Genomic DNA, 13686 nt, shown 5'->3' on the forward strand with positions numbered 1-13686 from the left:
CTGTACGCAAGCTTCGCGCTGAACAACGCTTACGTGCGCAGGCGCAACATCACGGTGAAACTTGCACAAGTTACATCGAAGGTGTCATTGACCTAAGTAAGCGCATGAATCCGTCAATGCAGAACAGAACAAGATAAAACACATTATGAAAGGCATTGATGAGGATGCCTTTCAAATGTTGTTAGCGAAGGATCCGCGTACGATTTCGTAAGCGATGGCGGTGCCTACATCGCTGCGTGCATATTCTCCACTACAGTAAGAGCAAATTCCAACGAATTCTTATGCTGGGCATATCATTAGCTAAGGCGTCCAGCTAATGACAGAGATCACTTACAAACGAAAAGCTTCGTGAATTCGGCCCTTGTGCTTTCGTTGCAGACCTTTCTTCAGCAGTCCGTTTTCGTGCTGTACCAAAGATCGTTTGAACGGGACCTCCTTGTCGGAGGGGACTGGCCAGTGCTTTCATGGGAGGAACTACCAAGTGAATCATGAAGAAAAGTACGCGCTTGCCGAGACATATTACTGGGACAACGCAACGGCGAAAGTGTAAGTTTTGTGCAACCATCCTAATTTGTCATGTTTGTTACTTGACGGAGCCCTGCAAAACTTCACCATCGTTTGGAAATGTGTTCTAGATTAAAGGGACCTAGCTTTATAAATGTTTTTCAGCGAGTAGTCTTTGAATGCGCTGCGTCCGAGCAGAGTTATTGCCAATGAATAATTCCGCCTCACTTCCTACGCTGTTCCTTCCGAGCCATGCACGCTAAATATTGTTACGTAAAACGACACAAGGCGGGGCTATTTACACTGTATTTACACTATACAGACACAGTAGCCAAGATGGACAGCCACCAGCACCCGACAGAACCGTCTTCTTTGTCGTCGGCCCCTGGCAGAATGTGTCTCTCGTAGCATTACCCCCGGCGGCGAGACGGATTGTTCCCGGCGGAGAGACGGGAACAATCTCGTAGGTGACGTCCGTGACCTGGCGGATGATTTGGTAAGGACCCGTGTACCGAGATAACAACTTCTCAGACAGGCCCACAAGACGGAATGGACACCACAGGAGAACTAAGGCACCGGGTGAGAAGCGAACGTCGTGATGCCGGCTGTCATAGAGGCCCGTTTGGGTCGCTTGCGAGGCCGACAGCCTATAGAGCGGGCGATCTGACGCGCATGATCGGCACGAGCGATGGCATCACGAGCATATTCGCTAGGCGGTGCGGCAGCAGCCGGAAGTAGGGTGTCCATTGGAAACGTCGGTTCACGGCCAAAGAGCATATAAAAGGGTGAATAACCGGCAGTATCGTGACGCGATGAATTGTAGGCTAAGGTAACGTAAGGCAGCGCCAGGTCCCAGTCACGGTGGTCGGAGGAAACATAGATTGAGAGCATGTCCGTGAGGGTGCGATTTAGGCGCTCGGTGAGGCCATTTGTTTGAGGATGGTAGGCGGTGGTCAACTTGTGCTGCTTTGAGGAGGAGCGCAAATGATCGTCGATTACTCGGGATAAAAATGCACGGCCTCGATCTGTGAGCAATTGGCTAGGGGCGCCATGGTGTAGAACAACATCGTGGACCAAAAAATCGGCAACGTCAGTAGCAGTGCTGATAGGGTGCGCTCGAGTGATTGCATACCTGGTCGCATAATCGATAGCAAGGGCGACCCACTTGTTGCCGGATCTTGACTCAGGAAAAGGACCGAGAAGGTATAAACCAACACGGAAGACGGTTCTGTTGGGTGCTGGTGGCTGTCCACCATCTTGGCTACTGTGTCTGTGTAGTGTAAATACAGTGTAAATAGTCCCGCCATGTGTCGTTTCGAACCACACCCGTGGTGGGCCATCGAGGTAAAAAAGCACGTTGGCGAGCATAAGAGTCGGGTCCCACCTGGAGCTGGCACTGATCCGTTCGTAAAGGTTGAGCCATTTGTTGACATCAACCCCATCCTGGCCCGAAAAGACGCCAGGATCACGAGCCGGAGGCAGAACGATGTAGGTGGGAGCCACGGGAGGGGCAGCGGGTGAAGACGTTGTGCCTGCACCGACTGACATGGTCGGAAGCGTGATGAAGTGGCCGTTGCGGAGCTCCGTGATGGAAACAGGGAACTACCCAGCACCTCCACCACAAAGATGTTACGTAAAACGACACAAGTCTGGACTATTTACACTGTATTTACACTACACAGACACAGTAGCCAAGATGGTGGACAGCCACCAGCACCCGACAGAACCGTCTTTGTTGTCTGCACCTGGCAGAATGTGTCTCTCGTAGCAATATTATGGAGGAGCTGGCCTTTCTAGGGCGACACGCTCTTGCCGCCGCACGAGCAGCGAAATGCACGCTACGCGGGGTGAAGTCAGTTGATCTCACACTAAAGGCAAGCGAGACGACGAGGAAGAGCGGGCGAGTGAACGCCTTGCAAAGGCGTGCTACAAATCATGGATCGGAACTGACGCCCCTCGCAATAATAGCAATCTACGACTCTTACCGCGGTGATGTCACGTGTATGACCCTATTGGCGCCAGGACGTCCGAGGAAAGATCCGGAAGAAGAATTCCTGAATTATCGGAGGTACTTTGTGGCCTCCTTATTAGTTATTGCCTGTCTTGGTTGATATATGTAAAATTTTATCGTCAATGTACTCGCTTCGGCAGTCAACTAAATCGCAGGTCGGCTGTGATTTCTTATTCAGCTTGAGAACTGCTACATTTAAAGCACTTTTCCACTGAATCCGCACAGGAGCTATAAAAAACAAACACAAGGATAGCCCTGCACGTCGGAAAATTTGAAAAACCTCTAACTACGAATGATTACAACTCGGCCTGCATTCAGATGATTCCTGACGCTCGCAAACAATTCACAGCCAGAAATGCGCACCATAGCGTATTGCCGCAACTTCAAGGGCCCTTCACCAAGCTCGATTTGAAATTTTGGTTATGCACTGCAAGCTGTAAAACACCACAGGGAGCTTTTTATCGCAAGAATGTTTCAAATGTGATCATTATCAGAAGAATAGGAGGAATAGAATTGTCGTGACAACATGCCACCAGGAGGTAAGCTTCGCTGCCAAGATAATTAGTCTCTCCCGTTCCCTTGACTAGCGTTTGCAAGCGACATTCCCTCAGTGTTTTCTCCCATACCGGAGCGGAGGGAACGTGTCACGTTTACTTACAGTTTTAGTGTCAGTTTATTCAGACATACATTGCCTGGGTTGAAAGGACTAAAGGCAGATGAACTCTGCCTGACTAAGGTTCTACCCATACATTTGCTCAGAAGCAGTGAGAATAAAAAAAGAAAAACAATGGCTTTGTACATTAGAACATGACAAAAAAGATTGTTCAGAAGCAAAAGTAACATCGCGATCACGCATCTTAAATTTTGTAACAGAGTCACAGAATAATGCAACAGCGATAACCCAAAACAAGAACAAACGTGTGCATAACTGGCAACATACTAAAAAGGACAAGATTAAGCAAGCGTTATATAAAATGTAACATAACCATTCCTAACAATGTATAACTTTTATAGAATGTAGCAGAGTACAAAGGTTATAGAAACAACCCAAATTTTTTTATAACTCAAGAACTTATTTAGGACGCAGTACCAGATAGTAAGTACATTGTAACATTTTTCTTTAAACTGTTTATAGAACTACATTTTTCAATAAGTTCATGGATATAACTATTGTTGCGGAGAAGGTTAGGCATTATATAGAGCAATGTTAGATATCCGTAAATGCTTCTGAATAACGGTATTCGAAATCGCTCGTGTCGGAGATCACGAGCGATTTTTCTTTCAGAAGCATGGCCTCCTTTTAGCTTTAACTTCTTTTACAACGGAGATGTTATACGCTAGTTTCCAGCGGATCACTGCGTGCGTAGACCAATCCGTAGACCATGCAGAAAATATGTAATAAATTTGGAATTTATCTATAAAAATTAATACGCTGTATCCTCGATACAAAGCAAATTCGTATCGTCGGTGTGCCCGTATCGTCGGTGTGGCTGCGTTTATTAGCCAATTGGTTTGTCTCCTTGGCTGGTGACGTCACGCACTGCATAGGCATGTTATCTCAGTTGCGTTTCGGCGGAGTATTGGGTGGGCCGCGTATTGTACGGACCAGGGGCGTAGCCAGGGGGGGGGGGGGTTCAACCCCCCCCCCCACGAAATTTTGTGCGCACCCCCCCCCCCCCCCCACTTACCCACCCTTTGTTCTCGTCGCTTCGCGCTGACATAATTCAAGAAATCGCTGCTACTATCACAATTTCATTCCTGGGCGCTTCCGTTTGGGTTGGTAATTTACAGCAAATCATGTCTGCATATGGAAAAAACTGTCACAGTGTTTGTCAAGGCTTTGACACTCTGAGGTTTTGGGCGAGAATGTGGCGGCTGCACTCTGAAGCAACAAATGCGGCAGCCGCATTTTAGATGAAGGCGAAAATGCTCGAGGCCCGTTTACTTAGATTTAGGTGCACGTTAAAGACCCCAGGTGGTCGAAATTTCCGGTATACATTTCCGCCGCTTCCCTTTAGGTGCCGGTTAGGCCGCGCTCGCGCAGGATCTTAGTCTGCGCGCGAAACGTCTCTTGTTTGCGATTGCGCCCCTACGGTAGGCTGGTATAGTTACTGTTGTGTTGTTGAATCCCAACCAGCAATTACGGAAGGCTGGTAGTTGCTGTTGTGTTGTGGAATCCCAAACCAGCAATGTACACACGACGGGGTTGATGCCAGCAGTGAAATTCCACCGACTCGCAACAGAATGCACGAAACAGACAGCCGACAAGCATGGATTACTGCTGTGCGCAGTACAGCGTAAGTAAACTCTTGTTGCAGGCGCTGACAGTTCTCGTCGGAGTTCACGCGTCCTGATAAATTGATTATGTGCACTATGCACTGAACAAGACCGGAGTTCATTCCTGCATCACTAGTACACCAATCAGTCGAGATTCTGTGAGGTACAAGGCCGCTTCCTTTTTGCACCGGCGTAAGTGAAGCAGAAGTGAGTTGCACGCACTACTTAAAATGCGTACACATGCCATATCTATGCTGTGCGGTGAAATATTCTGTACAATTCTGAATCTGTTAACGTAAAAGCAAATGACGGCTGCACGCTCGCACACAGCAAAAGACACAGCGGCCCATGGACTTGCCGCAGGAAATGAGGGAGCAGGGCGACGAAAGCTTCGAAAAAACAAAAAGCATTACACGTTTTTGCGCGTATTTAAGTTTTCTAGCGCAAAGACGCAGCGCACAAGCTATTGCTATGGGAGTAGGTATAGCCTGGTCACACGTGAATTTTCACCTTGACTTGTGAAACGCACTTCGCCCCGACGAGGACGACGCCATCTACGCTTAACGGAGATTAAGAATTAATGATGTCTTCTCCGATCGGGCGGATCGTCTCAATGATGCATTTTCGCAGACTGGTCCATTCAGTGGTGCGATGAGAGACCGCTGCTCCAAACGCCCACTGTACCTGTCGTACTTACTGTATTTTACTGAGCTTACTTTACTTTTTACTTAATTTCTTCACAAGCACACGCACACGCGAGGGGGGGGGGGGTCCAGTGTCCTTGATATACATGTATAGAGTCTGCTTAAACTACCGATATTTATTATCGATCACGTCACGTAGAGGAAAGCAGCCGCTTGCACACCCCCGCCCCCGAAAACAATTTCTGGCTACGCCCCTGGTACGGACCGAGGAAGGAACAGCATGCCTACGAATGAACGAGGGCGTGAGCAGAACGGGGAATGGGCGTGAAGGCGGCGAGAGGCTGCTAACGCCCCCCGCCGACTTCGCGCCCATTCCCGCTCAAGCATCGTTACTGAACCCATGGCCGGCTTCCATAGCTGACCACAAAGCTGCATATTACATTTTGCGCCAGACGTGTCGAAAGGATCAGACAAGTTCCGGGTGAACGACGTTTATTAACCCATGCTTGTGGGTTCGTGGCTCGGGCAAGATAAGGGCACCGCTAGCGAGCGGCACTATGCCTTTAACACTTTGTGGCGCATGCGCACTTCGCAGAGTGCTCTTATCAACTAAGCGCCAGCCGACACAACACTATAGTCATGCCTTAGTGACAAAATAATCAAGACGGTAGAAAATGACCATTCATGAGGTATGTGCCTTTATTTGAATCAATGTACTTTTTCACCATATATACAGCTCCGCTGCTCATCCACCTTCGCACAGTGGAATGGCACTGATATTTTTCCCGCTGTTATGGCGATAGCAATTATATTGACCCTCCAGCCGCATTTCTGCCGTTGCTGTCGCCGTGAAGTTCCGCATAAAGTCCAAGGGCGATAAAATCGTCGACGCGTGCCGTATGCTGTCTCTGCAAGTGAAAGCGTGCGAGGGTGAGTCGGCGATCGCGACTCTATCTCTCGAGGAAAGGGAGGAAATCGGGGAGGAAGCCCGCCGTTCCCGTGCGTGCAAGGATCCGGCTGGACGCTGTATCTTGAAAGCCATCTGCGACGTGGACAGAGTCCACCGCGCGCTGTGTTTTCGCGGCTTAGATGGCGTTAATGTGAGAGACAGCACAAAGGTGAATTCTCACGCTGCTGCAGCCGCGCTTGCTCACTCCAGCGTTCTTACAGCGCCTTTCCACGGTCAAGGAGATGTGTTCATCTTTGCTTGTGCGTGTTGCACCATGCTTGTTAATTTAGTTAGTATGCCTATGTTTACAAGTTTATACGGGCGATACAAGTAATATGCTTCCCTCATATAGCTGTACACCGATTTGCTGTCGCAATTAATGCTTCGCCTTTCGGGCGAAACTGGGACTCTTCTGTTTTTATTTCTGTGCGCTGCATTTCCAGTGGCATTTTTGCCCCTTCTGCATTGGACTATTTATCGATGTCACGTGCCATAATCTGTGACGTAGAGGCGAAGAAGCTATATGCAGATCTTTGAAAGAGGCCTTTGTCCCACGCACTTGGAAGGATTTGAACTGTGGCTCTACACTTACTAAATGTGTATGCAAGAAGCCGTTAGTAGCAGGAATATCAACTCCTGTGATATTGCAGGCATACTGTCCTGAAAGTGTGCACGCCTTCAGACATATAGTGCGAGAAAGCGTGCGTCTGCGTCGACTTTTACAGCGAAGCTGTATATGGCTAGGATATCGGGGTGTTTCTCGTCTCCTTTGACAGGAAACTGTCATCATCAATGGCTTATATACCCCCGTAAGCAAGCAAGAAATGCCATGGCGTCATATCCCCGTAGGGCATAGGCTTCAATCACCCAGTGTAGTGAAGCGAACAGGTGCATACATTCTTTCGAATCATGCACACAACATACATAAAAGCACAAGTTTTAATAAAGAACAACGTCAAAAATCAAGCAGAGCAAGCATAATTGATGATAAGGCGCTCGTGATAGCTATGCGAAGCACGTAGCGCTCCCCGCATACGTTTCCCGGTAAAGATTACTGTTGTGCAGTGGCGCACCGACGGGGGGGGGGGGGCATTCCGGGGTTGTAACCCTCCCCCCCTGAGGCCGAGTTAACCCACCCTTTGTATCACCCCTTTTCCTTTCCTTGCGCCTTTGCGTACTGCAACTAAGATGTAAGAGGCGTAATCGTCTGCGAGTACGCAAAAAGCACATTTTTTGACAATTTCCCGTGAAGAAATTGAAATTAGTGCAGGTTAGATGGTATTGGCAAACTGTCAACCCCCCCTGGCAGAGATCCTGGGTGCGCTACTGCTGTTGTGCAAGCTGCCGTGGCGACGCCAGCTTTCGACGTGTAGTGTGACGAGCCTAGCATTTCGTATACAAGATAACCAACCTTGCAATTGATCTCAATGTCGTTCCAGCACCGCTATAGGCGGCGGCGTGCTCTCAAAACTGCCATTATTCCCATTCCTATCATTACTCTGAAATATCACAGCTATCATTACTCTGAAGTCATAAAGCATTTCATACCCCCTTCAGCAGTTGTAGTGATGCCTTTTAACAGCCTCACTGGACATTCACTTTCCCAGGGGCGGGATGGACAGGGTTTTCTTTTTTAATAAAACATGTTGCAGGGCTAGTTGGTGCATGATTGTTGGTGCATGAGTGTCACGTGGCACGTGCAGCACCGGAACCTTACACGAGGCGTGGCTGGAAACGAGCGCGGAAAGCCGTACGTACACGAGCTCTCCGCAGTTAATGCTGTAAAACAAGGGCGAAGCGGCAACAATTTATTTGTATGCATAAACAGACAAATACAGGTAGCGTCAAATGTCGGCAACAGAAATACTGACCCTAGTGGGTATTTATGTACTCGTACCGTGTCCCGTTGATCGCCTGCTGGCTGCGAACCACCGACCCATTCCGTCCGTGTTTGTAAGTGAGCCGGGCTGAGGTAGCCTACCTGGTGTAGTCGGGCTGCTTCACCTTAACTCGGCACGGGCTAAGCACAATCGGCTAACGTTTACGTGAGTACGCCAAGCCTATCTCATCCCGGCAAGCCGACTCGACAGCTTTTCTTGGGTTTGTATAAACGCCCTAAGTTTGGCATCTATTCCAATGGTTCCATTCGATGAGTTCTTTAGCCAACTCATTGGCGGCGATGTTTCCGCACGGGGACAGGTCCGCGCACTTATTTAGCTACCACCGTTTTTTGCATTGGGCGCTGCACTTGCCGTCGTTCGATTCTCAGGTTTGTACAGCAAATGCGCAAATATAAAGCGTGCCAAAGCCGAAGGGGAACTCAGTGTAGAATACCTTGAGGAGGACTTGCTTACTGGGTGTGACTTATATGTTCTGTTGGTACACCTGTAAACAACTTCATGCAATCATCTAAGTTCGGAAAGTGAGCCGGGCAGAGGGGTTCCAGATCACGATAGTCGCTATAAACGTATGTGATTGGGCGGGGATTGATCACAGCTTCTACTTCAGTTAAAGTTGTTTGTAGCTGTTTCTCCGTAAGATGTTCCCTGCCGATGCACTTCTTCAACGTCAGCTTGACCGACCTGATAAGTCTCTCGTAAAAGCCGCCCCACCACGGTGCATGATCGGCGATAAATTTCCATTTTATGTGATGCTTCGCGATGAAGTTACAAACTTCTTCGTTTCTCAATGACTGCCATAATCTCGAAAGCTCTCTCTTGCTCTTCTTGAATGCTAAGGCGTTGTCGCAATATATAACAGAAGGAAGTCCCCGTCGCGACACAAAGCGCCGGAAAGCGTTGAGAAAGCTTGTGGCAGTCATGTCTTCTACTAGTTCGAGGTGAGCAGCTCTAATCACGGCGCACGTGAACAGGCAAATATACACTTTGGCGTAGTCATTTGAGTGTTTAACGTAGAGGGGACCGGCGAAATCTAGTCCTGTTACTTGAAAGGGTTCCGAAGCGGTTACTCTTTCAGGTGGTAACGGTGCAGTCACTTCGGAGAAAGCTTTGGCGTTGTAGCGTTGGCACACGATGCATCCTCTGATGACCTTCTTGACTAGCTGCCGTCCTCGTAATATCCCAAATCTTTCCCTTATTTGTATGCGCTCTTTGGCCATAACTGGCCCTTGCGCCATAAAACACCACACATCATCTAAGTTCGCACACATTGTAAGTTTGTAGTACAATCCTTTGATGAAAGCTGCATGCTTCTACATATTGCTGGGACGCCTCTTAGCACGCTCTAGGAGTTTCCAATTCTTGCTATGTCACTGGGTTTCTCTCAAGATTTTCAGGGCTAACGAGGAATTCTTTTCGTGAGCCTGTGGGATTCATTAGGAGTATGCAGGTGTCGGGTGCTCCTACATTCTGTTCACACTCGATTAAGAAATTGAGTCCCTAAAGTCTTGCGAATTGCTTTCCTCCTCTCGCAATCACTCATGCAGAACAACCCAAGAGAACCGTTATCGGTATGTGCAGTTGTCTAAAAATCCCTCAAATAAACATTCTATGCAAAATACGATGGGAACTTTCTGCACAAGCTTCTGTTATGTGTCAAACTGCATTTTCTACTGGCACGAAACTTGGCATCAAAGCTGCCTTATCTTAAGCAGAAGTGGTGCTCCCGTTTCTTAAAGCGGCGCACCTTGTTTCGAAGTGCACTGTGTCAGGAGTGGCCGACCGTATAATCAATTACTGATTTAGATAATGGCATAAGGAACTGCTTTGCTGCCAAATACTTATTTCGTTTAGGCACATCGTAAAACACACTTTTCTTTTCAGCATAAACCAGAATGTGTACTTATTCCCTGAAACAACTGAAGGATCTGAGGTGCCCAATGCAATGGCTGTCTCTCCCTACAAAGGTAATGACATAGTGGCAAATTATGTTTCGTGATTTGCAGAACGAAAAAAATCACTCCTAAGGTAACATTTTCTTTGCCAGAAGCTGTTGTGGCCGTTTCAGTAACGACCGTCACCAACTGTTCCGATCATGATAATTCAAGGCAACACAATTACTGCTGGTCAAAATTCCTAGCAACAGTGGATGTCCCAATTTTTGCGGTTATCTCCAGAAAACTAAATTGTTACAAACTTTTAGAAACATTATCTTTTGGTACATCCTTTAGGGTGCATACCGCAATCTTGAAATTGAATACCGAATATGGCCAAGCCATTCCCACATGAAATAATCGCCAGACAAGTACCATTTTCTGTATCATCATACCGAAACATGTGACAAAGTGCACTGGTGTTTCATACGGCATCCCCAATGAACCCAAATCTTTAAAATTCCTCCAGCATGATATTCAACGTAATTTTTTCTTGGTATGCCTGGGATTTCTGAAATAACAAAATGTTGAATTGAAACGCAGCAATTTCGTGAGCCTAATTACTGCATGAACTCCGAACATGGCCCGTTCCTCTCCGTCATGCTTAACGTACCCTCCAAGTTACTTTCAGTAATTTGATATTTCCCCTTTAATCAAGTTTTGTGGGTATTTGAAAGGAAATTTTGCACCTCATAAACTCGCATTACCCGTTTCGCTGTCAGAAGAGTAAGAATGGGTACAGCAGTGCGTAAAGGATGCAGACATTTTCGTGCAATCCTAGAGTGAAGCTCGAAGTGGGCATTTTCCAACGCATCAAATCGGAACGACCTCGCTGTAAAGATGCCGAACACCTTACGTCAAGATTTAACGAATATGCAACGCCATTACATTGTGCTGTATCTCTGTTAGTTTTTCTTTGTGTGTGTTTGTAGAAAGGTGGTGAGGTTAAAAATAGTACATTCCATGTGTGCGGTCAAGTTAATTGAATGAAACCAGTATGGCGAAGTTTAAAATATTGCGAGACAACGTTTAGGTGGTCACTCTCTTTTTATTCTCTCAAGCGAAAGACCCACCACCAGGCCCAGAATGGGGATGATGAGTATGTACAGATGAGAATATGAAGCGTATGAATAATGCTCACAATATGCTTTTCGTTAACAGCACGCCACACAAACAAAGAAGCAGTAAAGTTACCAGAAACCTTCCTTCAAACTTATATTTTGGCAGTGCTGCGTTCATGTCGTCTGTTTTCAATTCTATTCGCCTCAGGATAGCTTTAGCGGCACATACAGTAAAGCAAAAGTAACACAAAGATTGTTGGACGAATAGCCTGGTTAGCTAATGTCTGCTACAAAACAGAATGCATGTTCAGTCAGCCGTAGGGCTACAAGATAGCACTTGCACATTGCAATAGAAGCGCACATAGCAGTAATCAACTTTTCTCATTGTGTAACACCAACTTTGCATGTCTTCTACGGAGATTTTTTTATTTTGAAATTGTAACCTTGTAGTGCTGCGTTTTTCATGATGCAGGTATATAATTTGTATTTGAGTAGAGCTACTTATATGACAAATGCCAAGAAGGAATCAAGGAATTGAGAATATTCTTTGCGCAAAGGAATGACGCTTAGAAGAAGAACCCTCCATCTTTCTCTTCTTTTCTCTTCACAGACAAGCTTGTATCCGTCTACTATCCATTCGTGGTCTCAGAATATGACAACTGTGATATACTCCGTTCTCCAAGGCATGACAATGGTGAGATACTTCGGCAGCTGGAGCTTGCTACGTCCATAGAAATCATCAAGCCAACAGAGTGAAAAATAGGCTTTTTATGATGAGTTGCGTTCATTTTCCTCCTTCTGCAAGTCATATGCCACAGATTTAAACGCACAAAGTCTGCATTATAGTCGGTGACAACTAAAAATTACAAACAAGCTCCAGCCACAAAAACACTGTGTACCTGCCGTTCACCTCTGAGAGGCAGCCTAGACAGTTGGAATCCTCACAGCCTAATGACTTTGCTCTGCTAATGTAAATGTTAGACTCATTGCAAAGTAAAAGCTAGTTGTTTCTAGCCAAAATGTTACTTTTGGCTGAGCAGCGCTACCCGAGTCGCTCACAAACTTTGGCTAGACGTTCAGGTTTCATACTGAAACCTGTGACACGAAGACCGATGTTTACGTGGAAAACAGTTGTTTCAAACGCACTTACCCAATTGACGTCAGATAACTACGCGAACCTACTTCGCTGGCGCAGTTGTACGCGTGCCTACGGGTAAATAAATTTCTTTGTCATCAACGCTAATTGTGTTTGAGTTCGACGGCGTACGTATAGCTTTTTAATTCTTAGATTGCCACCGGCTATAGTCACAAGTACAACACGCTGTTTCTGAGCAGGGCTTTTACTCAAGACTTACAATATTTCACTGAAATGCAAATATTACGCAATACCAAGACTGGTTTGTCCAGCTCGGGTTCAACCAGTCGTGGCATAATTACCGCAGTGCAATGAAGGAGCACTTGGAAAATAATGCTCGCAGCCAGAGAAATGAATGAGCTACTGCTTAGGCTTGCGTTTCAACTGGAAATTTAATATGGAAATTTAAGTCTACTCTAGTTAGTACTTGTCTGAGGACAAGGCACAATAGTTTTTAGAAAAGGATTCAAGATGTGTACCATTTTTAAGAAACCATTGTAAAATATGTTTCACAGCTTTCACTTATTGCGATAGCAATCATATGGACACTCCAGGCGCATTTCTTCCGTCGGCGTCGCCGTGATGTTCGGTATAAAGTCCACGGGCGATAAAATCGTCGCCGCGCGCCGTATGATGGATATGCGAGGGCGAGCCGATGATCACGGCTGAGTCTCCCGCATGCAAGCGAACGAAGGGGGAACGAAGCGCGCCATCTTCCAGCCGCGTGCAACGCTCCAGAGGGAGAGCAGGGAGGGAGGGGGGGGGGAATTTAAGCCCAAACCGCATGAGAGGGATTTTACGCGCGACGGCGACGAGCGAAGACTTCGAGCGACGAAAGGAGCAGTCGCGCGAGCAGGTCGCTCGTTCATGTCGCTAGATCGCTTGGTTCTGAACACCTAGAATTCGTGGCTCGTCGCCTGAAAGTGCTATGAGCGACTAGCCAAATAGCGCGAAGCCGGAACTCGATGTACTTCCGATCCAGTACTACCGATTGACGCACGTAACGAGCAAACGACTAAATTTTGATAAGTACAAGGGTAAGAACCTATAGTGCAAGACCTTTAGAAATATTTATGCTGTTCATTACAGTAAAACACATCAACATAAACTAATAAAGCACGCGTCACGCCAGTTTCGGAGCGTACTTGCTGCTCTCATGCTGGCAAAAATGTCGTCGCTCGCGTGGGGTACGACATGTAGGCGACGACCGAACGCGACTGCCTTCTCCGTCGCATCACTCGTCGCTGTCGCGCGCAAGATCGCTTGCATTGGC

At 47.1% G+C, this 13686-nt stretch overlaps 1 protein-coding gene across 4 annotated transcripts in view; it reads left to right on the plus strand.

Annotated features, from left to right (window-relative positions):
- Positions 1 to 13686, plus strand: part of LOC119441632 (uncharacterized) — an 82980-nt gene that overhangs the window by 34541 nt on the left and 34753 nt on the right. Inside the window, exons 3-5 of one of the 4 annotated variants that reach the window (XM_037706236.2) lie at positions 379 to 546; positions 10168 to 10250; positions 11889 to 11972. The exons of 2 other annotated variants lie outside the window; for them this stretch is intronic. In XM_037706236.2, the coding sequence (XP_037562164.1) occupies positions 379 to 546; positions 10168 to 10250; positions 11889 to 11972 (335 nt within the window). The remainder of the gene's footprint in view (positions 1 to 378; positions 547 to 10167; positions 10251 to 11888; positions 11973 to 13686) is intronic. One more of the 4 variants, XM_049661470.1, reaches the window with a different exon arrangement.

This window comes from Dermacentor silvarum, chromosome 2, assembly GCF_013339745.2.
Source record: "Dermacentor silvarum isolate Dsil-2018 chromosome 2, BIME_Dsil_1.4, whole genome shotgun sequence".
Taxonomy (NCBI): domain Eukaryota; kingdom Metazoa; phylum Arthropoda; class Arachnida; order Ixodida; family Ixodidae; genus Dermacentor; species Dermacentor silvarum.